The sequence below is a fragment of the Zootoca vivipara genome, chromosome 9 (assembly GCF_965207765.1).
Source record: "Zootoca vivipara chromosome 9, rZooViv2.hap1.1, whole genome shotgun sequence".
NCBI lineage: Eukaryota > Metazoa > Chordata > Lepidosauria > Squamata > Lacertidae > Zootoca > Zootoca vivipara.
The window spans coordinates 5837077-5863523 of NC_142592.1; the positions used below are offsets into that span (position 1 = coordinate 5837077).

The window sequence follows — 26447 nt, forward strand, 5'->3', positions numbered from 1 at the left end:
TCCATGTTTTACCAGAAGTAAGTTGCACTATGCTCAGTGGAGCCTACTCCCAATTAAGTGTGCATAGAACTACTGTCATCCACTGCAATCTGATGCATATTGTAACTGTAACAGAAGGCACACACATCCAATTTTCTAATGAGGCACAAAAAGGCAACCACCAATTTAACCTTTCTAAGTGCCTAGATCTGGACAAGGACAAAGTCCTAGACTTGTAGCGAGTCATCTGATACAGGGGATAGGCAGCCAAAGTCCAATTTGTAATTACTGGATCCTTCCCAACTACTCTATTCTGAACTTAGTCAAATAATAATAATAATAATAAATCCTTCCAGTAGCACCTTAGAGACCAACTAAGTTTGTCATAGGTATGAGCTTTCATGTGCATGCACACTTCTGAACTTAAAAATGGAAAGCATAATGCTGGTGGTCAACAAAAGAGGTTTAAAGACTGTCTCAAGGCAAATCTAAAAAAATGTAGTATAAACATCAACAATTGGGAAACACTTGCCTGCGAGCGCTCCAATTGGAGAACAGCCTTTACCAAAGGTCTCACGGGCTTTGAAAACACTCGAACTCAGGACGCAAGGGAGAAACATGCTAAGAGGAAGGGACACTTGGCAAATCCACACCGTGATCAACTCCTGCCCGGAAACCAATGTCCCCACTGTGGAAGGACATGTGGATCCAGAATTGGCTACCACAGTCACTTTACAGACTCATTGTTAAAACTGTGTTTATGGAAGACAATCTTACTCGGCTACGAGTGATCGTCAAAGAGATAGTAGAAGGGTTAAAGCAGGTGAATGAGACCTGAGCCTATTTAGACATAATACTACTCAGTTTTGGGTTTCGGGTTTTCAGAATGATTTGGTTCAGAAGGGGATAAACAATCACATAAAAAGAAAAAGAAAAACCAGATGTTCTTCAGCCTCTCACAAATGGAGAATCTTCAGCTGATGTCCTCCTAACATAGGACGTGTTTTGGCATGGAATGGCAGAGTTTCCCCAAGGTAATGAAAGATTGTGACAAAACCACCCTATTTGATGTAGGGTGTCAGAAGGGTGCAATCCAGACTAATCTGTATCATAGGGTTGTTGAGAGGTTAAAATAGGAAGGGGGAGAACAATGTGCGTCACCTTGCGGTCCTTGGAAGAAAAGAGGGCTAGCAATGTAATAAATAAATAAAATTACTGATTTGTAAAAAGAAGGAAAATATTGAAACTCTATGTTCTCTGCAGAGGAAAAATGTACATCAGTACTGGTCAATCATGACATTTGTCCCAAATTCAGATTCACGGAAAATCCACTATCTTTCCTATATCAATGAAACGATCAAGGTGTGATCTGTAGCCTCATACTTTGTGAGAAACTATTAAGAAAATCACAGCTGCAAGAATGCTTTGAATTGAAAAAAGCTGCTTGTAAACTCTAGCAGAGCTCCACATACTGAAAATACTCCTCCAGTAACCCTAAAGGTTCACATGTGTTATTTGGCTTGAAAATCATTTTCTGGAATCCAAAGGTGGGACACAAGGAGCTCTGGCAGGAAGAGGGAGCAGAAAATCCCATGTGTGTACACTTACACTCCCTCCCTCACCGCTCCAAATTGAAATGAAAGAGATGGAAAGCTGGCAACTTACCTTTAAATTTTCTGTAAAGTTGTCCAGGAACGCCTCCTGTTTTTTTTTTACTTTTATTCCTTTACACTGTAATCCTATACACATATATTCAGAAGTCCCCATGAGTTCAGTGGGGTATACTCCTAGATATGCAGCACAGGATTGCAGCCACAGCACTATTTCCTACAGTGATCTCAAGTATTGAAGAACTGACTACTGAGAGGGAAAGACCTTCCTATGGGTCCAAAGAAAGATGCAGGTGCCTGGATAAAATTTTAAAGTTGAAATTTACAAAATTTCTCACTTTTAATATCCATTATGGTCCGTTCGTCCCCCATGGCCTTAGTTATTCACAGTATAGAAAGACAGGAAAGGATGACAAGGAAGACTCAGAATGGACTCAGAATAACACAGCTTTTGTTGGGTGGGCGACAGCTGGATTTACAGGCAACTTGAAGCCAGTTGCTGCAGGAAGAGAGTCTGCAACATTACAGAGTAAAAGAAAAAAAGGGGGGGGACCTAATGGTTGACATTTGAAGCTGCAGCCCAAAAGCCAAACAACCAGGGAATAAAGTGTTACTTCAGTGGCTAATAAAGTCTAAAACTGCTGAAACAGAAAAATGAGTGAATCCTGAATGGCCCCATAGAATTGCTAGAGCAGGAAATGGGAACCTAAAACAGGCAGCGGAATTGTGTTAAAGTAGCAGTGCATTTTTTATTTACTAGAAAGATTCATGGCTAAATTGGTAAATAATTCTTCTTCCTAATCGGCCAAAGAAAAGTCCAGAAACTGTAATTTAGCATGAGAAAAAGCTTTGAAAAGATGAGAAAAAGCTTTGAAAAGCTCTATAAGTAACCACCTTCAACTGGCACTTCATGGATAAATAATTGATTAAAATATGCCCAAGAAAGTGGGAACATCAAAAAGCGTATAATAGACCGGAATTGTAGCAGTAGTATTAGTGGTGGTGGTGTCTCAAAATGAAATCTGAAAAATAACTTAAAATAGGGAAATGTTTCACTTTGTTCCTAAATTATTATTATTATTATTATTATTATTATTATTATTATTATTATTATTAACCTACCTCAATTGAGCCATGATACAGTTTATTGGCACAAAACTTATTCATCAAGGGAAAGGAGAGGATGAACAATTCTCAGCTACACAAAGGATAAAATGATTTACATGTCCAAGTATTTTTAAACTTTTCAGATACAAAGTTTATCATACTCATATGTTAAACTTGAAACAAATATTGCACTGTATTCATCTGCATTATAGTCTTAAATGCAGGAGTATATCTAATGATCTGTAATATTATATTGTTGTGGTTAACATTTCATCATCATAGAGCCTTAATTTTAAAATGTGTGTCTTCCAGAACAATAACAAAAAGGCCATAGCATCTGAATTACCTTCATTATTTTTCCAATAATGTGAAAGGAAGACTGATTCAACTCAAAAGCTCCAAAGAGTTTAAATGTACTGTAAAATTTTGAATGGACTAAACAGAAAGACTGTAGGTAGGGAAAGCCTAAGACAGAACAAAGGTTTGCAACAAGAGAAACCAAGAAAAAAAGTAAATACTTGGGCTCAAGGTAGAGTGTGTTCATTCAGCAGCACAGCCTTAAAATTTTAATTAAAAATCAGGTAATTTACTTTAGTGTCCTTGAAACAAGCTTCTAGCTGCTTTATGCTGTGTAATGAGCCTACTATTAGCATCATGCAGATCAAAACCCATGAACAAGAGATACAATGAGTGGTACTTTTCAGCTGATTGCATAGAGGATGGAAAAATTAACGTGTGCAGGACAATCTTTAAGAGGAAGTGAAATCAATGAGTAGTATACAGCTAACTTGTTTCAGTGCAAGGATTTTCAGTTGTGCAATTGAATTCCCTGCCTCCCCATACCCCTCCCCAATTCGCTCCAGAAGTTTGGGGGAACCTCCAGAACACATTTGTGTGTTCATGTAATGATAAATCTATGGAAGCTATAGGCAGTGTTTCCTGTTTCAGACTTGTGTGTCCTGTTCCTACCTTGTCTCAACCTTGACTACAATGTCTGGAACATGTAGGCAGGGTCAATCTTCATCCTTCTCCAGTGGGAGGACCACTCTGCTCTCCCATGTTGGCCCTCCATAGTGAGCTACACAGCCCTAAGAGACCAACCTTAGTTAGCTATTTAGATGTTGCCGATGGTCTGTTTAATAGCAGTCTTCTTACATTCTCAGAGGAATCGGAGGATATGACTTAAGCTGCCTGCAGTAAATAACTTGGAGGCGCAATTGGCTGCCAACCTATCTAGTGAACATAGGAACTAGCCTGTAAGTCCTTATCCCCAGGCTTCTTAAGAAAGTCCCATGGAATTTTGCTTGACATCCACCTCTACTTACTCTTAACTATGGTTCCAGTCTGAGGTCCAATCTAGTTATGAGAACTGAAAATGTAAAAATAAACCCTCACAAACAACCACAGAGCATAAGAAGAAGAATTTGCTACAAGGACAGCAAAAAACCAAAACTGGGTAAGATTTTTAGGTGGGAAGAAAAACAAATACTGAGCCTTCATTTGGATTAATTACTCTATCCACATACCAGAGAGGACGTACGCACTTTGCCCTTGCTGCCTATTCTCCAGGCCAACCAACACTGAGGTGGCTGGCTGAAACATCTGCAGTTGACAGTGTGGTTGTCTCACAAGTCTCAAGCTGAGTGATCTCCAGCAGTGCTGGCCTACAGCTACCTTGGTTCCTTCCCCTTACCCCCTGCCAGTTACAAAAGGATAACCCTCATCTGGGAACTTCATTTGGGGCCTCCAAGTATGTGAATTTACATAATTGTAAACCTATTGCAGTATACATTTTTCTGAATATTTCAAAAAGATGGACACATAAACAGCAAGACAATTAAAAGAAATCAGAAATTTAATAAAATGCTTACCAATATTTTTAAAAGTAAACCAATAAAGAGTAGCACAACCACGAAGATTCAAATTCAGCACATTAGTATGCCACTTCAGCAAAATATTTCCGGCTATGTTATCTTTAATCTTGTCTTTTACTGCAGAAAAATTAATCTAAACAGAAAATATATTCTGATATAATTAACAGCGAAGAGTTCTATACATTCCAAATGTTAGGGTTCAGTAAATCTGTCATCCTAAAAATACAAACAAATGTTTCACTTCTGGAAGGTGAGTAGTTCAGGAGAATAAAATTAAAATATATTGAAGTGCAATGACAGCAGGATATGGGTAGAGATGTACAGGACACTATCTATACTAAATCTAGGAATCTTCCCAATACAGAGGCAGAAATTATTTGCTTCATATGCCTACAAATGCCTAGTACTGGGGTAAAGTTTTCAGCCCGCAATATTGTGGCACATTGGGATACTACTTTTGGGAGGGTTGGATATAATCTTTCAATGAGATTGTCACAAAATTTGATTTCTTCTTAATTTAAAACAAAGCTGAGTCACTACTCCAAGACAGCTGCACTTGATGTCATTTCCATGAAACATTCTGGCCCCAATTTCCAAAGTGCTTGGCAGCCTAGCTACTGAGCACAGCTAAGCAGCCACTTGAAGAAGCAGCTTAGCTTAGTTTTAAGCTTGAAGAAATTCTCCCAAACTTGTGGAAGATGATATTCTAGGGAAGGAGGGGATTATGCAGAGCCCTTCAAATATTAATTGTTAGGAATCATTCACATTTTCCATATTTATTATTCATAAAAAATATTCATCTGTCTTTCACTGTTTTTCTAATCAATTTTATTTTTATACAGTCTTCTACTGATTTAGTTGTGGGCTAGATTCAACTAATGAGTCCTGCTATTGCAACAATGTACCAGTCATAATGCTCTTTGCCTTCTTGGGCTTCCCACAGCTAATTAGTAACGTTGAGGCTTGCTTTTGCACAGTGCACCCAGCAATCTTCAGCACCTGCTAAAGCAGCTGGTTCAGTGGCAGCAATGGTCCCCACCCCACCCCTTGACTGAGATATAGGGTTCTGCACAAAAGATTTTGGGGTGAGATTCCATGCTTTTCCCTGACACTCCTGTCTGAACAGCCCTGGAAAAGGCATGGGAGGCTGCATGGGGAAGGGAGAATTGGTGAAAATCTATCGCCAGCCTCTGTTGGATCGAAGCCCTTTCTCAAGAACAAAAGGGGCCCAAAACTTTGCCATCAATTTAATTAACATTAATCCCTCAAACATATGGGAAATACAATTTTTGATGAATTGTAATTGGAATATTAGATAGCCAAATCAAAATTAGTTTATCTATATCCAAATACATATGAGTTACAGGTAGGTAGTCGTGTTGGTCTAATGTAGTCGAAACATAAAATAAAAAAAATCCTTCCAGTAGCACCTTAGAGACCAACTAAGTTTGTCATTGGTATGAGCTTTCGTTTGCATGCACACTTCTTCAGATAAATACGTATGTTTAAATAAGAGGCTATAAGAAAATTACATCTGTGCAACAATTCTAGCCAAAGCAATCATTATCATATGATACATAACTATTCTCTGACAGCACTATTAAATCTGAAGGACAATAGGCTAATTTAACAAGGAGAACCATTATTTATTTGGTTTTCTCTTCAATTCATTTTTTTGAAAAATTGGTACTAAATCTTGGTTTCAAGCATCTGTACTTACATTACTCCATACTGAACCCATTTGTGTCATTGCTTTCCAATTTCGGCTAACTTGAGCACATCTTGCCAAATCAATTATAGTTAAATAATGGAAGATCTAATTTCAAATACAAAAACATAGTAACATGCAAAGCATTACTTAAGCTTAAAAGTTGTCCATTTGTTCATCTTTAGCTTTTATATTTCTCCTGGTCAAAAAATATAGCTGCTGCATAGTGCTCTTCAATCCATACCCATTTCCAATTGCTGCATGTAACATTTCTCCCACCACTGATATGTCTTTTAGAGCAGCACTGTATCTGGGTATTCCTTTTTCAGATATCTAATCCTATGACATTTAGGGTAACTACTCTGAGTGATTCACCTCTTGTCATTTTACAGTGAAAATCCCTCCCCCAACCACCCCAACTCACATTCTCCCCACAAGATCAACACTTGAAGGGATTCTTGTCTTAATAACCCCCCCCCCAATTTGAGCAGGGGTCACTTCCACCCAGGGCCGTCTTAAACATATCCGGCACCATGGTGCAAAGATCCCTCCGGTGCCCCACCCTGTTTCTCAGAGTTGTCAACCTTTTCCCAAGCTTCTGCGGGGATCACTCTCCTCCCGCAGAGGCTTGGGAAGGAAGCTGCACGTCTGCCAGCCATATAGTTGGTGGGCCACAGCTTCCATCCTAAGCCTCTACGGGGATCACTCTCCTCTCGTGGAGGCTTGGGAAGGAAGCTGCACGCCTGCCAGCCATATGGTTGATGGGGAGCAGCTGGCAGGAGTGCAGGAGGGAAAGGGGAGGCTGCCCACAAAGCCGCACAGCTTCCCCACTCACTGGAGCGCCCCTGAGAGGCCGGCGCCCTGGCGCAACGTGCCAGTAAGCCCAATGGGAAAGACGGCTCTGCTTCCACCTCTCCAACCTGGTGGGTGTGCACAGGGTACATGCTTGCCATCGAGAAACCCAACGAACAGTAGGAAATATATATGTTCATTTCACTCCCCACCCCACCCACTGCCCCTGCTGCTTTGGGATAAAGTATACATAAATGGCAGCTTAGTACTGTTTAAAAACTTAATGTAGATAGAACATTCTAACTGGAGAGTGTTCATAACAGATAAAAAGAACTATGTCTGAGGCTCCACTAATTGGGACTCAAATGGCTCCAACAAGTTGATCAAAGCTCCTGCCCTGCACTTTTCCAGGTTCTGGCAAACCTACCATATCCATACATACAACAAAAACCTCCGTTACGAACACAATTAGTAGCTATGTAAACATGTGTAACTAGCTGTTGTAACAGAATATACAAAATCTTATTCAAAATCAATGTGCATAAACAAGGTTCTCGGGTTATCTCCCTTGTTTCGCCCCAGTTGGCTTCCTCAGTAGCTAAATATCATAAAGGAATATCATCAAAATTACCATACAAAAAATATATAAGCCCCAAAAGGGCTGTATAAAATTGATTATATATTTTTTGTATGTTAAAATTGTTAAAATTGATTATATATATTTTTGTATGATAATTTTGATGATATTCCTTTATGATATTTAGCTACTGAGGAAGCCAACTGGGGCGAAACAAGGGAGATAACCTGGGAACCTTGTTTATGCACATTGGTTTGCCACACCTGTTTGCCAATTGGATATACTGTTGCCACCTCTACACCTGATGTACACCTCTTCTTGTGGAATTCACATATTATTTCTACCTCGAAAGTACTTTTGAATTGACTCTCTTCTACATGGATACCCCATGAACACTTCATTTTTTTGGACTTTATTTTGGACCGAATCCTTGTTGATAATTTGAACATGTGGGTGTGCCATTTATGTTGACTTATGTTGATCTTGTTAACCTGATAAATTTTTGAACATAGTTTTGAATAAGATTTTGTATATTCTGTTACAACAGCCAGTTATGCATGTTTACAAACCTACCATATCTGCAGTTGGTATCTGCTAGTCAATTTTGTGCCTTTTGCTGCCTTCAGGCTTCTCGCTTGTGGACATACCTGAGCCCTCAGAGAAGCTTGAATTAAACCTATTAAGCTGCTTACTAACCTGGGCCACTGCTCTTTCTGGCAGTTTTGCCATATTATCTCTGCCTGATCTTACAGGTGGTGCTGATATATATTCTTCACGTGGATGTCTTAAAGGGTGACTTTTTTCTTTATCCTGTTTTTCAAGTTTTTCATGCTTTTCATGTTTTTCACGTTTTTCCCCATGATAGTCAACAGTAAGAAAATCCTCAGTATCTTCTACTAATTGCTGTCAAATGTACACATAAAGGACAACAAAGTTAACATTTTCTTTATTCAAACTACAGCCTGGTTTTGACAAATGTACGAAATCAGTTCTCAGACTACATGAGACTTTAAATGTGTCTTTGCATCTAACATGAATTTTTAAAAATGTAAAATGCATGAGTTAAGGGAGGTGATAATTAATGGGCACAGAGCAGGCCTCAAAGGGAAATGTAACTTTCCTCCCCTACTGTGGTCCTGAGGAAAATCGCTTTGTTGAAGCTGTCACTTCCACTACAGCTTGGATCCCATTAGTTGTCATATCTCTCACCTAATACAATTTGCACTGGAAAAAAGGCCTTCACATTAAAACACATGGGCATAGCAAACCCATACTATTGTTATTTACAACTCTGAAACTGTGAAGGGTTAGGATTAACCAACTTTTTAAGACAAATTAAATCTTCCACCCTTCCAGTTTTGTAGTTGTTGTGACGTGGGGTTTGTGATTTCAGCTCTCTTGACATAATATGCTGGAGGCAGTTCTCTAGTAACAGCTCTTTATTAAAGTGAACAAGACTGACTGTGAGGGCAGGAAGGCTACATTTATAGGGACAGGGAACTAGCTAGAAAGGGATACATTTTGGAGGGAACAATATCAGGCAATCACAGTGCTGCCTTTTGGAGGAAACCAATAAGACAGAGGATCAAAATACAGCAGCTTAAATGAACCAATAGTAGCTGTACCCTCTGGAACCAAAAGGCAGTTACTTTATCCTAATGCAAATACAGACAATAATAATACAGATAGAAAATCCTTTGACTCAATACACAACACCCCTCCCCCCCTAGTGAGCACGGCAGACGTAATCCCTCAGGTACTGTGGGGTCCTACAACTTCTACTTAATCTCCTGACAACAGGTGTTGCAGGTTCTGGATTGGGTGTTACCTGTGGTGGAGGGGCTGCTATGGGGGTTTCGTCAGGAACAGATGGAGTCCCAGACATCTCAGGGTCCCCTACCTGGACCTCGTCATCCTGAGGACTAGCAGACCCTGGTTCATTTGCTGAAGCCCCTGGTGACTGCACCTCTGGGCCATCTTCACTCTGGTCTCGCAGCTGTGCGTCATTAGCCAGGGATGAATTATCTGACTCCTCCCTGCTGAGCGCCCGGCGCCTCAGCTGATCTATATGTCTCTTCCAAACTTGCCCATTTTCCAAGGTCACATAATAGGACACAGGTCCACTAGCCCGGGTGATCACACCGGCCACCCACCGCGGACCTCGTGAATAGTTCCTCACCCAGACCAGATCTTCAGGGGCGAGATACAGTCTCAGCCTGGGGGGTTGCTCTTGAATTACGGTTTGGCATTTTATCTGGGTGGACATAATCCAGCACCGTTACCAGTCTTCTACCTAAGAGCAGCTCGGCTGGCAACTTGCCCGTCACAGTACACGGCGTTGCATGCTGCAAAAATAACATTCGCGCAATGCGAGCCGACCAGTTACCCTCCATTAAGCGCGCAATGGATTCTTTGGCTGTTCTTACCATGCGCTCAGCCTGCCCATTGGAGGATGGGTGAAAGGGCGCGGATGTGACCCCTCTTATGAAGTTATCAGCCAAGAATGCCCTGAATTCTTGGGATACAAAAGCTGCCCCATTATCTGATACAATGGTCTCAGGTAACCCGTGGGTTGCAAACAGCTGCCTCAACACCTTGATTACGGCAGCTGATGCCATGCTAGGGACCATCGCCACTTCTAACCATTTGGAATATGCATCAACGATAACCAAAAAGACCTTCCCTTGGAATGGCCCAGCAAAATCTATGTGCAGCCGGCTCCAGGGAGTCCTGGACTGCTCCCACCAGTGGACTGGTGCTCTGGCCACTTCTGGCCGCACCTCTTGGCATGCCTTGCATGTTCGTACCCATTGTTCTATGTTCTGGTCCATTCCAGGCCACCACACATAACATCGGGCTAGCGACTTCATCCTGACCATTCCCGGGTGTCCCATGTGAAGCGTCTCAAGAACCCTGTTTCTCAGTGGTGCTGGGATGATCACCCTATCTCCCCATAGGAGACAACCCTTATGCATGGACAATTCGTGCTGCCTTGTCGCATAAGGCCTGAATTTTTCTTCATGCGGACCACCTGGCCACCCCCTCCCCACCCAAGTGAGCACACGGGAGAGAACAGCATCTTTCCTCGTTTTCTCAGCTATATCAGTAGCTGTTACAGGAGCCCCCGGAAGTGTTTCTAGCATCATAATGTGCTCCGCTGGAGCAGGATCCTCATTGCTCCCGCCAGGAAGGGGCAATCGACTCAGCGCATCAGCGTGGCACAACTGTTTCCCCGGCACATGGGTCAAGGTGTACTGGAACCCATTCAGGAATATTGACCAACGCAACATTCTGGGGGAGAGAATTTGTGGCGTTTGTTTGTTTGGGTTGAACAACCCTAACAGTGGTTTGTGGTCCGTTTCAATGGAGAAATGGTGACCGTACAAATAATCATAGAACCTTTTGATTCCTGACACAATTGCTAGTGCCTCTTTATCAATTTGAGCATAGTTGCGCTCCGTGGGTGACAACGTACGGGAATAGAAAGAGATGGGCTTTTCCGACCCATCCGGTTCCCTATGACTCAGCACAGCCCCCAGACCGTATTGAGAGGCATCACATGCCAGGACCAGCGGCTTCGACTCATCATAATGAGCAAGGACGCTCCTGCTACTCAGCATTTCTCGCAAGGAGTCAAAAGCCTTCTGCTGCTCCCGCCCCCATCGCCACACATTCTTTTTCTGCAAAAGTCTATGTAATGGTTCAGCTACCGAAGCTTTCTGGGGTAAGAACGAATGATAAAAGTTAATAAGTCCCAGGAATGACTGCAACTCCGTCTTGTTCTGTGGTCGTGGTGCCTCGATGATGGCCTTAATCTTAGCATCTGTGGGGTGGATGCCTGATGCATCAATTTTAAACCCCAAGAAATCCACAGTTGGCACCCCAAAACTGCATTTTTCTTTTTTCAGTTGCAACCCTACCTCCTTGAACTTGAGCAACACTGCACGGACACGCGCAACCAGTTCCTGTGGGTCTTTTACAGCAATCAAAACGTCATCAAAAAATGGCAAGACCCCCGGCAGACCTCTTAACAGGCGTTCCATGAGCCCTTGAAAAATCCCTGGGGCCACACAAACTCCAAACTGTAATCTGTTAACTCTGAACGCCCCTTTATGTGTGACAATAGTCTGTGCTTCCGCTGATTGTGGGGTTACTGGCAGCTGTTGGTAAGCTTGTGCCAGGTCAATTTTGGCGAACACCTTGCCCCCAGCCAGTTTAGCCAACAGATATGATATGACTGGAATGGGGTATGAGTTTCCCCTGAGTGCCTTATTGATAGTACATTTGTAATCTGCACATATCCTGACTTCCCCATTTACTTTAAGGGGCGTGATGATTGGAGTCTCCCACTTAGCAGAGTCCACGGGTGAGAGAACTCCCTGCTTGACCAATTTATCCAGCTCTGCCTCGATCTTGGGTTGCAGTGCAAATGGCACTCGCCTTGGTTTGAGTCGGATTGGGGCCACCCCGGGGTCCAACTCGAAGTCAACTGGGGGCCCTTTATAACAACCCAGTTTTCCATTAAAGAGACCAGCAAATTCCTTGCATAATGCCTCGCTCATCTCAGGGCAGGTTTGGATTGAATTTAGCCCTGAGATACTCAGTCCCAGGGCGGGGAACCAGTCAGTGCCCAGGAGACTGGGGTGACTGCCCTTCGCAATCACCAGTTTGAGTACAGCCTGTTTGTCCCGGAACTGTACTCTCACGGCACACATTCCCATAACATGGATGCGGCCTGCTGAGTACGACTGCAAGGTTGCCGGGAAGGGCTCCAGAGGGGGCAACTTACCCCTGGGGAAGAATGTCTTCGCGGTCTGGTCCGACACGATGGTGAATGCAGATCCGGAGTCCACCTCCATGTCGCACTGCTGACCCTCAATCTTCACCTTGACGTGTGCCTTGCCTTGCGCTGGAAACTGCATAGGGAACCGGATGGGTCGGAAAAGCCCATCTCTTTCTATTCCCGTACGTTGTCACCCACGGAGCGCAACTATGCTCAAATTGATAAAGAGGCACTAGCAATTGTGCTGTGGGCGGTCTGCGATGCTCCAGTCTAGGTGCTCCTGTCGCTCCCGACACCGCCGATCTACAGACCCTGGCGATGTGACCCGTCTTTCCGCACGTCCGGCACATAGCATCCCTGAAACGACAACCCTTCCGCTCATGGTTTCCGCCACAACCTGGGCAACTGCCTCGGCGATCTTTGTGCACTGTGCAGGCCTGACGCACCAACTCGACCCCACGGACTGGGCTCTGGCTCGGAGTAGCCTCTAGCTCGTCCATGGCATGCGCAACTTCTATCTGTGGCTTAGTGGCCTTGCGACTGGCATCAAGCTCCTCTCTTTCATAATTCTCCGTGGCGGTGGCCTCCTTCAAGGCTGAAGCAAGGGTAACCTCTTCTTTAGCCACGATGCGTCTTCTGGCTTTCTTGCTGCTCAGACCACCAATAAACCGATCCAGGAGAGTCTCTTCCAGATTTTGGAAGCCGCAGTGCTGAGCGAGCTTCCGGAGTTCAGCCAGAAATGCAGATACAGACTCCCCAGCACGCTGCTGCCTCTTATGGAACTCCATCCTCCGGGCCATCTTGGTCTCAGTAGGCGCCAAGTGGCTTGTTAGGCAGGCAAGAATATCTTTGAGAGATGTCTCACTCAGCTTCGCTGGAGCAAGTGATGCCTTGGCCAGCTTGAAGGTCTCGGGCCCACAGTAGCTCAGGAATGTGGCCCTTCTTTTGCTGGCATCGGTGATCCCTTGAGCCACTGCAAAGAACTCGAAGCGTTCGACGTAGTCTTCCCACGTGTGGGGCTCTGATGGCTGGAAGGGCTCCAATACCCTTGGACTCTCCATTGTCCTAGCGGGCAGGGTCGTCAGCTGGCCAGTGAGTCTTGTTCTACGCTGCAATCCGGACTCTGAGGCAGGGCTGTGTTTAACCGCTCCTCAGCATTCCGGATCCCACCTTCGTCACCAGTTGTTGTGACGTGGGGTTTGTGATTTCAGCTCTCTTGACATAATATGCTGGAGGCAGTTCTCTAGTAACAGCTCTTTATTAAAGTGAACAAGACTGACTGTGAGGGCAGGAAGGCTACATTTATAGGGACAGGGAACTAGCTAGAAAGGGATACATTTTGGAGGGAACAATATCAGGCAATCACAGTGCTGCCTTTTGGAGGAAACCAATAAGACAGAGGATCCAAATACAGCAGCTTAAATGAACCAATAGTAGCTGTACCCTCTGGAACCAAAAGGCAGTTATTTTATCCTAATGCAAATACAGACAATAATAATACAGATAGAAAATCCTTTGACTCAATACACAACACCAGTCTAGCACAGAACCGAAGCGTAGTAAACCCTGCTGCATGGTCTTATAGCAAAACAAAGTGGTTTCAGAATGAGATATCATGGTGGCCAAATTTTTCCTGTGTAAACTGCCCCATCTGTGCTGAACCTGTAAATCTCCTAATATATGGACTACTGGACAGTCATGAGACAGATAGCTTCTATGGAAATGAATCAGTATTTGCTCACTTGCATTTTTAATTACATATTTTCCACTGTGCATACCCACTCATATCAGAGCAGCTGGCAAATGTAGTAAATTACATGAATTTAAAATGAATTTCTAAAAGATGTATTGGAAGAGCACAGAGGTAATCAAAACATCACAGAAAACATACCTCACTGTATTTTTTAGCCTTTTTAGTAAAGCCAGTCTGTTTTCGCCAAGCCTTTAAGACAATCATCTGTAAACTGCACTCAAAGACTTTCCCAATCTTGTTTGCCGCTGCTGGATAAACAACATAAATGGAAAAGCAGGATCTTTATTAACAAGCAATAATTTCCATTACCTTTTGACTGAAGCAAAGAAGTTGGTTGGCTCTCAAAGCCAACTATCTGAACCAGCAGTCTCCAAACCTTTTGAGTTTGGGGGCTGTTGTGGGAATTCTAAAATATCCATTTCATGGACGAAAATACTGGTGATATTCAGAACCCATCTACTCGCAAATAACCAGGTAAAAGACATATACGCAGAAACAAATAAACGAAACCAGAAATAAGCAGGCCACGTCTCCCCCCAAAGCAGACAACCCCCAACAAATAAACAGTCAAATAAACACAATTTAAAAAATAATAATAGTAGTAGGGGCCTTGGCAGGTACGAAGAGGAGTCCAAGGGTACCATGTTGCCCACAGGCATTCCATTAGGGACCCTGAGCAAATCACAGTTTTATCCTGGCCTGTTTTAACTAACCATAATAAAGATGGCTAATTTGATAATCTGAACCAGGCCTCAAAGGAAATTTATGAAAAACGGATGATAATTATTAGGTATTATTTCCTGCTTCTTTTTTAACAAAATGGATTCAGATTTACAGTACAGTACTGTAATTTGCCTACTCGTAGATATGAAAGAAGGGTTTACCGTATATCAGTGGTATTCTCACTCCACCAATGTTTTATCATATTTATCATATCATTCTGTTGCATATGCTGACAGTTTGTGTGTATGTGTGGAATACAAACACACACACACACACACACACACACACACACACACAAATATATATATATACATACACATACATATATACAATATAAAATAAAAAAAACTGGTGTCATTTGATAGAAATCTCATCTTTAATCTTTGTCTGATGTACAATGTAGGATAAGTAAACAGTTACTAATAAAAGCAGCTAGATCTTTAAGGTCAAATAACAGAAAGTTTTTCAGCCTAGTGAAGTCGATATAAGAACCATTTAAGGGGGGGGGGAATTATACTAATAATTTTTTGAATGACCCTGGGTAAGCTGTAATGAATAAAAATGAAATACGGTATGCTTTTGGGACTTGGTAGCAGTCAAATAAAACCAATTATAGGGAGTAAAATTCCAATGTCAAAATGAATCTCACATTTTGAAAATACATTTACCGGTAATGGTACTGTCTAAGAGGCCCAAGCAGCACCTGTTGTGATATACGAGATAGTAAATAGTTGTAACCAAATTGACCACCTGTTAGCGCTAGACTTACTTTTGTTTTGTTCATCGCGAAGCTTCACCCAATTGCTCCACTGCTGTAACTTTAATTTTAATAGTTTTTGTTCATAGAAGTGTTTTGCAATAGCCATCTTTCTCAGAAAAATTTCCCTAGAAATTTTCCTCATAGAACAATACTCTATCCAGGCACTGCAATTATTAAGCCACAATAAACAATATATTAATGAAGTTTTTACCTGAATGAAAGAAAATGGGGAAATGTAATTTCATAGGAAGTATATGGGGAATATATTCATCAATATATATATTAATTCAAACAAAATGTAAGGAGCAAATCCAAGGAACAATATATTTTTTCTAACATTTTTCTTAAAATGCCATGACTACCCAATATGTGACTTTGCACTAAATAGTCTATTTAGTATGTGATCATGTTGAATTGGAAATGAAGTACAGGGAATGTTTTTATATGCTAAAGGTAACCAAATACTTACTCAAAGCACATTCTCTTTAAGTTAATGCTATAAAAGTCCCATGCTCTATCACATAAATCCTCAGTCATCTAAAATGTAATTGCATAAATAAAATTGCATCAAAATGGAGAATATGTACATAAATAAAACTTTCTATGTTGGTATGGTCATGTAATTAATTGTAAAATGTAATTGTACCTTTGTTGACAGTTATGTTAAGAGATTGAACACCAGATTCCGCCCATCTACAGATAATTATAACTAACTTCACTTCCATTGTCAGCTGTTACAATATTCTGATTGCATGAAATCAAACAATAATGCAACCAATGCAACTGAAATAGTTTAGATTGTGAAGTAAAAAGAAATTGAGCAATTGTTAAAGCAGTTCATTGTTTAAGGAAGCCTATGCATTTGTAGTTCTGCAACAGTAATAACCACTGCTGCAGTTACCTCTTGTCCTTTTATACCAGGGTGGGCAGAGGGTAGATCAGGATCTACTGGTAGATCTCTTGAGTAACTTGCAGTGGATCAGCAAGGATTCAGACTCCAAATTGTTTAACTATAGACACAAAAAAGGCTTCCGTACTCTAAATTAGGTGGTTGAGATGAAAAAAGCTTCGGGGTGGTGGTGGAACAGAAATAGATTTTTGTGTGACAGGACTTTGAAGTTAGCTTCAGTATAGAAAATAAAATCCTGGACTAAGCTAAGAATGGGCTTGCTCAGAAACATCCTGCCTATTAGTTCAAAGTGTACTGCCCTCTTTCCTGCCACTATTTTGCTCTGCTTGATGGATCTCAGAGTTATACCATACTAAGTTGAACCCAAAAGTCTGAGTCTGCCCATGATTATTTTACAAAAACAAAAAATAAAAGCCATCTGCCTCTATTCTCTTTTGAACACGCTTTCCCCTCCAATCACTTACGGTACTTCTAGTTGAGATTATGAAAGGGTTAAATTGGCCTCCACAATACTGATGTGCTCAAAAGGTCCATATGAGGTACCAAAAGAGGACTGGAAAGCCCAAATTATTGGCGGCACATTTTTGCCCATCGGGGGACCCATACTGGCTACATGACCCAGAAAGCTGTCTGCAGACAAACGCTGGCTCCCCCAGCCTGAAGTAAGATGAGCGCTGTGCCCCCTAGTCAAGTTTGACTGGACTTAACCGTCCAGGGGTCCTTTAGCTTAAGCTTTACTGTTCCAACTGAACAATCCATTTTCAGAAACTAAAATGAAAAGGATGTCAACAATCTGGAGGACCAACTGTAAGATTTAACTTGAAATTTTATTAAATTATTTCCTGACATATTTTCTGGCAGCACAATCTTAATCATGTTTATCCAGATGTCCCTCTGAGTTTAATGGGCACAGAGTTAGTTGTGTTAAGGACTGCTGCTTTGTATTATGAGGTCTTTGGGAGTAGGGATCTTTTTCCCCTCAATACTTTCAGACAAAGCAGAGTATGAATTTAAAAAAAAGTATAATTCTTTGTAAAACAGATTTGAGGATAGCAACTGTTCTTACTCCACTCAAAGTTAGCCAAAAAGGTTCAGTAATACTTACCAGTTGATCATCATCCAGTCCCAAAAGGGTGTGTAAATATGTATCTGAAATCGCTTTTAGTTTTAGACTTAGGTCTGGATCAATACACGTGTCCCTGGGGGGGGAGAATGTATAATAATATTACTTTTTATATGCATCACATGATTACATAACAGTTTCCATTTTCTGTTAACACTAATAGCACCACTATTAAATTATATTAGTGAACCATAGTTTTAAAGGTGATTTATAGTTTATTGAGCATTCATTTTGATTTATTTGCAGTTAGATGATGTTATCCCACACTTTCCAGTGCATTTCCCCATGCAATTTTCCATATAAACAGTTTGAATGGGGGGGGGGGGTGAGGGGAAGCAGATTTGTTGTGCAACTGCACCCAGTCAATTTTGTGCAACCTGAGTCTGCTAGTATGTGACTGAATCCTAACCTAAAAGTGTGTGTTTGGAAGTGCCCCAAACAATTTTTGAGGTAACTAACACTTAATGTTGTGTTCAGAGACATTGGTCACATTTGTATGTAATTACAGGCCACACTTTTGTTGTTTATCAGGAATATGAGTGGGATAGACAAATCTAAAAGCTTTGGTCCTCTGTTACATCCTAACCCAGAGGTAGGCAACCAAAGGCCTGTGGGCCGGATGCGGCCCAATCACTTTCTCGATTTGGCCCGCAGACGGTCCGGGAATCAGCATGTTTTTACATGAATAGAATGTGTCCTTTTATTTAAAATGCATCTCTGAGTTATTTGTGGGGCCTGCCTGGTGTTTTTACATGAGTAGAATGTGTGCTTTTATTTAAAATGCTCCTCTGGGTTATTTGTGGGGCATAGGAATTCACTCATTTCCCCACCCAAAATATAGTCTGGCCCACCACATGGTCTGAGGGACGGTGGACTCATACCTGCCAAGTTCGGGACGTAAAGATCCGGGATCGGCAGCGCGCGCATGACCGGAAGTTGCATGACGCAACTTCCGGTGGCGCTTCGCCCTTCTATGGGCACCAGAAATTGGCGGTGCCAGCGCCGGAAGTCGCTTCCGCGCATGGCTGGAAACACGTAAAAGCGACTTCCGGCGCCGCCGCCGCCATTTTCTGGTGCCCATAGAAGGGCAAATTGCCACCGGAAGTCGCGTCACGCAACTTCCGGTCATGCGCGGAAGCGACTTTCGGCGCCGGCGCCACCATTTTCTGGTGCCCATAGAAGGGCAAAGCGGCACCAGAAAAATGGCCGCCGGGCAGAAGCCGATTTAAGGGACAATACCGGGATTTTTCACTAAATGGGAGACCGCCGGGAAACGGTAAGAAAAAAGGGGTTTTCCCGGCGGAAACGGGATACTTGGCAGCTATGGGTGGACTGGCCCACGGCTGAAAAAGGTTGCTGACCCCTGTGGAGCAACAAATAATGATGCTTCCTGGGTTTTTTGCTTGGACTCTTGCTAGAGGAACAAAGATTAGGCAGCATTCACCAGCATACTGCTTATTCCTAATAAACTGCAATAAGCCAGAAAGTCTGGCATATCATTACACATGAATGCAGCCACTGTTAAATATTTATTGAATGAAATAAAAACAATAAATGTTACAAAAATCCAACTTTACTGCTGATATATTTTAAATGGTTCATTATTTTGACAATTCTAATTCTTCTATGAAAATTATGAATATGTTGAATAAAGTTTTTCATATAGATAAAATGTAAAGCCTTTCAGGCATATCCTTGCTGGGGGGGGGGGGAGGAAGCAAATTGGACAGAACCATTCCAAATATTGCTAATTTCTGAACAATTCTGAAGCACATTCAAGCACTCTCCAAGAATAAATTGCAGAAATAGCTTTTATATTATCACACTTGTTGCTTGAGTAAGTACACATATAAAAGGCAGGCACAAAACCAATTAAAAACTGAAACAATTCAGAAATTGAACTACAGTTCATCATTGTTATTTTCCCTATCTGGTTTCTTTCATCTTATCTCAAACTTTAACACATGGGCTGCCAATGTAGTGACTCAAAGTGTGCATTTATTTTAGTTATTATTTTAAGACATCTATATACTACTTAATTTGCATTTCTAAGCAGAAAATTCAAAAATAAAACATGTCCCTGGAGGGCCTTCCCTGGCCACAGGGTCCCACCCACATGGAAATTATGCTTAAACCAGCAGGTCAAGAGCACTTCACGGTACTAGTACTGCAGGGGGAAGTAGATGTCAAAATTCTAAACCTCACCTAGAAGTGATCTGATCATGACAATGAGGGTCACAGAGATGCCCCCTACATTCAGACAACCATCTCACCATACAGAACAATGACATATGTTCTGTCTTGTGGGAGCACTGGCAACTTGAGACTGTCCTATGGTTGCCATGGAAGTAATGAGATTTGAAGTAGAACCAGAGGTGGTCTCACCATGGATGCTGAAGTTGCCGGTAACCAGAACTACTGTCCTGGGTTTCTCCGACCCCAAACTCACAGATTTGTTTTCAATTAGAGTGAAAAATGTAAGAAAAACATTAACACAAAACAGAAAACAGAAAGCATTCCTCTGCCTTCACTTCATCTCTGCAGGGGAGTAGGATAAAGCTGTAGAACTTTTCTGTATTCCTACTCACTTTAGGATTGAACCCTACATAACATTTCCCCACATTTCAGTATTCTACACAGCTTGCCAAACTATAGTCTACACAGACAAAATATCATACATACCATAAAATACTATATAGACCTTTTTCCATTACTTCTTTGAGCTTTTCTTCTAAAAACCCAAGTGGATCATCCGGACGCATAGCTAGTAGACCACACAACAAGGCCTGCAATGAAAAATCCACATTTGGAATTGTAATAAATAGAACAAATATACTTGTATAAAAGTATAAGACAAACTTTTAAATATTATTACCTTTATACATTCTTCTGAAAGCATTATGAGTGGCTGGGGCAACCCAGTCAGACTGGTGGGTACAAATCAAATCAAATCAAAATAAAAATATTTTGTCCCTATTTAAATGGAATAGACAGTATTTTTCCAAGGCATTTCATTTTGGTAAATAAATGAAAACATATTTATTTTACATTTGCTTTCTTCAGAATAGTTCCCTCATCCAGCTCCTCTCATCAAAGCTATCATACAAACTAAATCAGTTACACTATGATTTCAACTAACACGCAGCTCCATGCTCCTCAGATGCCTGCTTTATTGATTTATAAAAGCTAGTCTGTAAATTGTGTTCTTTAATCATAACTTTATTTTTACTGGACATGTCCTTTTTGTGGGATCAATATCAGCCTCAAATAACCAGCATGCTTAGCTCTAGTTAATGGTTGAGCCCATGGAGTAAAGCCACTTCCGCGCCTGCGTCGGAGGTGGGGTTGTGGGCTGCCCGACTGTACCATCGCGTAGGGGCTGTAAGCTCAGCCCCTACGTGATCGTAGGTTCCCGCCTGCGTCACCCCCCGACCAGCCAATGAGGTCGGTCGGGGCGGGGCCTCATCTTTTAAAGGGCTCCGCAGGCGGGAAAAGCTCCCTCTTTCTTCCCCTGTTTGCCGGAGCGAACAATTCACCCGCCCGTCCACCCCTTAAAAAGAGATAAGGGGACGCTGCTGTGGACGTCAGTTGGTCGCCCTGGTTGGCCAGGGGGCTGGGTAGGATTTTTCCCATACTAGGCTAGCCATGATGGGTTTTTCGCCTACCTCGTAGCATGTCATCACAATTTAGGTTAGGCGGTTAGGCGTTGGAAATTTGCATAACAATTAGATGGAGGAGGGGCAGGTTACGTCATCAGCTGCCCTAATTTGGAGAAGTAATTCCGTTAAAGGATTCCGGGGGCGAGGCTTGGTCCTGAGCCTGGAGTTGCCTGGGCACGCCCCTTCGGTGGCCACAGGAGGAGCTCTAGTAGATCTACGTCGCGGGGCTCCTTTCTGGTGGTTAACTTCTCACAGACTTCAACACACGGGTTGGAGTCGGATATAGTCTGTTAGGTTCCAACGCCTAAGCCAATTCCGCTCTACATGCATAATTAATAAAGTTGTGGCCTTAACCACCCAATTAAATCTTAATCCCGGTGTCATGAGTCTTTATTCTGGGGAAGGAGGGCATATTGCCACACAAACAGTCCTCCCAGGCTTAGCTTGGTCCCACCCTTACATCTTGGCAGAAAAGGTTAGCAAATCCTTTGTTCACTCTCTTCCACCATGTGAATCCATCCAGAAAGGGCATCTGGGCTGATCACTTCAAGCCCAGACCACATGGCTTAAGCAAGCCATATTTGTGTTTCTATCATATAATTTGGAAACATTTACCAATTTTGAAACTAAATCGTACTGTGTGTTTCCTTGCTGCTCTTTGGGAAAGCACGTAAATTTGACCTTTGAAGAGTTTGTAAGTAAACCAATTTTTAATTTACCAAACCTATGGTCTCTTTGACAGCTAAGGAAAAGGAAATTAGAAGGGGAAATAATAATAATAATAATAATAATAATAATAATAATAATAATAATAATAATAATAATAATACCTTGCTTTATATCTGGCTGGGTTAAAAGGTCTAGCAGCCCATATTTCCATGCTTTATTTTGCTGCATGTTTTGTGATTATAAATCTCTACTGAGGCTCTTTCACCAAGAGTATTTGTCCCAAAACCTGAATCTAAGCATTCTGGGAATTCTTCTTTTATTTTTATTTTTAACCAGTTACAAAAAACACATTTTAAAAAACATTTAGCATATACCCTTTCTCACAAACTGAACATTTCAGTTACCAAAGCAAGGTATATTTTTCATTTCATGAAATGTTAAGCTATTTATTTTTAAATTTAGAGCCAGTATGAGGAATCCAGTGCAAAATCACAAGCTTGTAAAAGGAGAGTAGCTACAGTAGTGATGAGATTTTAAATGCTAAGAAGCTCACTTCTTAGAGAGGCCAAATGAAGCACTCCAGGTCCCGCTATCCAGCTTTTGGTTTCTTCCCCAGTCACATCTCCCACCAGCTCTGTTCTGCATCAGCCTCAAATGCTTTTGCCTGTTTGGAATGTGTCCTTGAAATATGATAATGCCTCTTGCTTGTCTGGATCAACGATGAAGAGTTGTGTGGGTAGAAACTTGTGATGTGTGGCTGGAATGCCTTCTGTCCAAAGGTAAGAGTCACATCCACTGAGCTACCTGCTTTTGTCTCTGGCCAGATCACATGGCCTCACCTACTACTGGCTGGAAAGTTGCCTGTAAGGGAATGTTGGAAAAAGACCCCATCCAGGCCCATCTTAACCATTAGGTTTAATGGCGCCCTGCACTAAACCTAATGGGAAAAGAGGCAGCGGTGGTGGCACACAAAGCTACGCGGCACCCTTCTCCCGCCTGCCTGCCCTGCGGCAGTAGCGGGAGTGTTGAGGAAGCCCGCGCGGCAAGCCAGCCTCAAGCTGCCCAGCGCAGGGGGCAGAGAGAACGGGGGGGGGGTGCCAGAGGGATCTTTGCACCACGGCGCAGGGTATGCTTAAGACGGCCCTGTCCCCATCCCTGATCTTTACCCATTGCCACAGGCACAACATCAAGCTCGTAACTAAAACTCTCATAATTAAAACTCAGTCAAGTGCTCAACTAACTGTGGCCAAAATCATGTGGTCAAAAACTGAAAGGTGAGTTGAGAGCATTGTGTCTGCGTTATGCACTCCACATCTTAGTCAAGCATTGAAGAGACACACAGCAAGCTTACAACTTGGCTCTAAACTTCCATTCTGGTTTGGTGACAAAATAACTGATACACCTATCAACCTTTGAAAGAGAGCATCTCTTATTCAATCAGAGCACATAATTCTTTAGTGATACTTTCCAGTTCCCTATCCCATCATCTTTAAGCTCAGGTTTGACAACAAAGTAGTACTCTAAGTCTGTAACTGCCACCTACTGCCTATATATCAAACTGCATTCCCTATTCTCTCCCTAGCTACCCCTCCTAATGTGAACCCAATCCCAAATAGATGTTAAAGGTAAAGGTAAAGGGACCCCTGACCATTAGGTCCAGTCGTGACTAACTCTGGGGTTGCAGCGCTCACCTCGTGTTATTGGCTGAGGGAGCTGGCGTACAGCTTCCAGGTCATGTGGCCAGCATGCCAAAGCCGCTTCTGGCGAACAAGAGCAGCACACAGAAACGCCGTTTACCTTCCTGCTGTAGCGGTACCTCTTTATCTACTTGCACTTTGACATGCTTTCGAACTGCTAGGCTGGCAGAAGCTGGGACCGACAGGAGCTCACCCCGTCGCAGGGATTTGAACCGCCGACCTTCTGATCGGCAAGCCCTAGGCTCTGTGCTTTAACCCACAGCGAATAAGATTGCCCCACTTGGGTTTCTATTCTTATATTTTCAGAAGAATATATGGCTGCTCACACATTTGGTATTCCGATTTTAACACTGAAGAGGCTTTTCAAGAGAGTAACTAAACAGAAAGCTGTTTTTTCTGATGGATTAAAAATACATGGTATTTCCAATTTAAAAGCAGAATTTAACATTAATATCTTCTTGTTTTGGCCCCAAGCCATATTACTTGAATTTCAAATTTCATTTGTATTAAATTAATTATTTTAGTCTTCCCAGATTCTGCCTATATATGCCAGTTTATTTGCCAGCACTACCGTGTCCATGGTGTGATAACAAAAATCCCTACTTGTATCACATGTACAAATACTAGGGGTTCTAGCCCTTATCTCAAAAGCTTTTGATAGTAATATTTTAATGATGGTTTTATATTGCGTTTAGATGTATCTTTATGATGCAACCTGAAGCTTTGTGAGAGGGTTGTGTGTGCGCACACATATATATAGATACACACACACACACACACACAGTGATAAACAGACAGACAGATTTTGCAACCTAAAGAGGATCTAGTATAGATGGAGTTAACTTTTCTACTCTGTGATTACAGTTTAAATGATGCCACCTCCAACACCCTAGTGAAATGACAAATGAAGATCTCCTAAACTGCAGTGCTTGCCCTAAAACTAAATTCTCTTCTATATCCTGCCAGTTTTCTGCAACTAAAGCATTTTTATGATATGGGTTCGTTCGTCTTCTCTCGTTCCAGCTTTGTTCTTCTTAAGTTACCCGTGGGTAACTTGGACGACGTGTGCACTGAAACTTAGGTCAATTAGACAGATGGCATGAGACAGGGAGCCAAGGGCGTACCCACCGCGGGGCAGGGGGGGGCCACTGCCCTACTCTAGAGGCAGGGCCGGTCGGGCAGCTGCGGGCAAGAGTGGCGCTGCCGGCGGGGCTGGTGGGCAGAGGCGGAGGACAGCCCAGCGGAGCGCGAGTTCGGCGCCCGCAGCAGTCTCTTGCGCCCGAGCCGTGCGGCGCCTGAGGCGCCCGCCGGAGTCCACCACAGCCGCGCTGTGTGGGAGGGGGCAAGGGCTGACGCTCCCGACGTTCGGGAGACCTTTGCGCACGCGCAAAGCGGGGCGCATGCGCACAGCGCGGCTGTGGACTCCGGCGGCCGCCGTGCAGGACACATGCGCACAGAGCGGCTGTGCTCAAAGGTCTCCCGAACGTCGGGAGTCGTTCGGCGCCTGCCAGACCGCTGCAGCAACGGAGCCTCGGATAGCTTCGCGGAGGCCGGGGCTTCACTCCAGTCCTCCGCGGAGGCCCCAATCCAAGCCTGGTTCCCTTCTCTCCCCCCCCCCACCCCCAGACTTCCCTCTTCTCCTCTAGGCGGCCGCTGGTTTTCTCCCCTTCGCCGCCGTCGCTTCAGGTTCACGTCCGCCTCCCCCCCCCTAATTTGAAAATCCTTCTTCCCATCAATCCTCTCCCCTGATTCCACAAGTTAAACATGGGGATTACCAGTATTTCTTAGGAAATAATATCATCTGTTGAACATCATGTGTGATCATTCCTTTCTACAAAAAAAGTTTGAGAATCCTTTTTAAGATTATGCTTTAAGTAGCCTATGTTAGGCAATCCTCTACATGTCTACTCAGAAGTAAGTCTGCCAAATTCAGTGGGCTGTAAATTGCTGTAGGTAAATTGCTGTAGAATTGGAATATTACCATAGATAGTAATGTGTTCTGTTTCTTTTTTATGCTACCAATCTGTTTTCTCCTTCATAATTTATATTTCCAGCTGTAATCTTAGTAAAATTTAATTTGGAAACTGGGGGTTGATTATATATATTTAACAACTCAGGGCTCATCCTATGGGCCTGACTACACTGTAATACTACATGCTTTGGTGGTAGTTGGGGTGAGGAAGTGCAAAACAGGCTGAAAACTTGCTCTATAGTGATTGAGTTAGCTAGTAGTAGCTCCCTATTCAAAATTAACCTACAGTTCTTTAAGTTTTTCTTGCTCAAGTGGTAGGGTGAATTGAGTGGTGGCATATATATGTTATATATATGCATGTGCGTGTGCACACATTCCCTTAGGCTTTTTAAAGACATTTTATGTATAATCCACTTTTAATGTGTACCTTCAAAAAGTGATAGTGACCCAGAACCAACAATTTATTTCCATCTCATTCAAACATAAGTTGGAACTTAACTTTTGAGCAAGCACGTAAAGAGAGTATATTATGGATACTGAAAAGGTTTTTTTTTAATGTATTTAAATGTTTTCTACTCATCTTAAACATTTGAGATTTGAATTACAGTAAAAAAGGCAAAAATAAAATAATAGGACAACTTAAGAAATACTCAAGACCATCGAAGGAAAATATCAACCAAAGGGATAACACATTCTTAGTTGATGTAGAATCATAGAGTTGGAAGAGACCACAAGGGCCATCCAGTCCAAC

The 26447-nt window shown here is 42.5% G+C and overlaps 1 protein-coding gene across 6 annotated transcripts in view; it reads right to left on the minus strand.

Moving 5' to 3' along the window:
- The window catches only part of FBXL13 (F-box and leucine rich repeat protein 13), a 62556-nt gene that overhangs the window by 34817 nt on the left and 1292 nt on the right, over nucleotides 1–26447 (minus strand). For 2 of the 6 annotated variants that reach the window (XR_015945881.1, XM_035126785.3), the window contains exons 2-9: nucleotides 20382–20485; nucleotides 17682–17775; nucleotides 16136–16203; nucleotides 15676–15830; nucleotides 14322–14431; nucleotides 8344–8550; nucleotides 6291–6386; nucleotides 4568–4703 (exon numbers count right to left, since the gene is read on the minus strand). Coding sequence is in view for 5 of the 6 variants with exons in the window: in XM_035126785.3 (XP_034982676.1) it covers nucleotides 4568–4703; nucleotides 6291–6386; nucleotides 8344–8550; nucleotides 14322–14431; nucleotides 15676–15830; nucleotides 16136–16203; nucleotides 17682–17775; nucleotides 20382–20485 (970 nt within the window). In the remaining variant the exon portion in view is untranslated. Of the gene's footprint in view, nucleotides 1–4567; nucleotides 4704–6290; nucleotides 6387–8343; nucleotides 8551–14321; nucleotides 14432–15574; nucleotides 15610–15675; nucleotides 15831–16135; nucleotides 16204–17681; nucleotides 17776–20381; nucleotides 20486–26447 lie in introns of all 6 variants that reach the window. The other 4 variants (XM_088652124.1, XM_088652125.1, XM_088652126.1 and 1 more) reach the window with 4 other exon arrangements.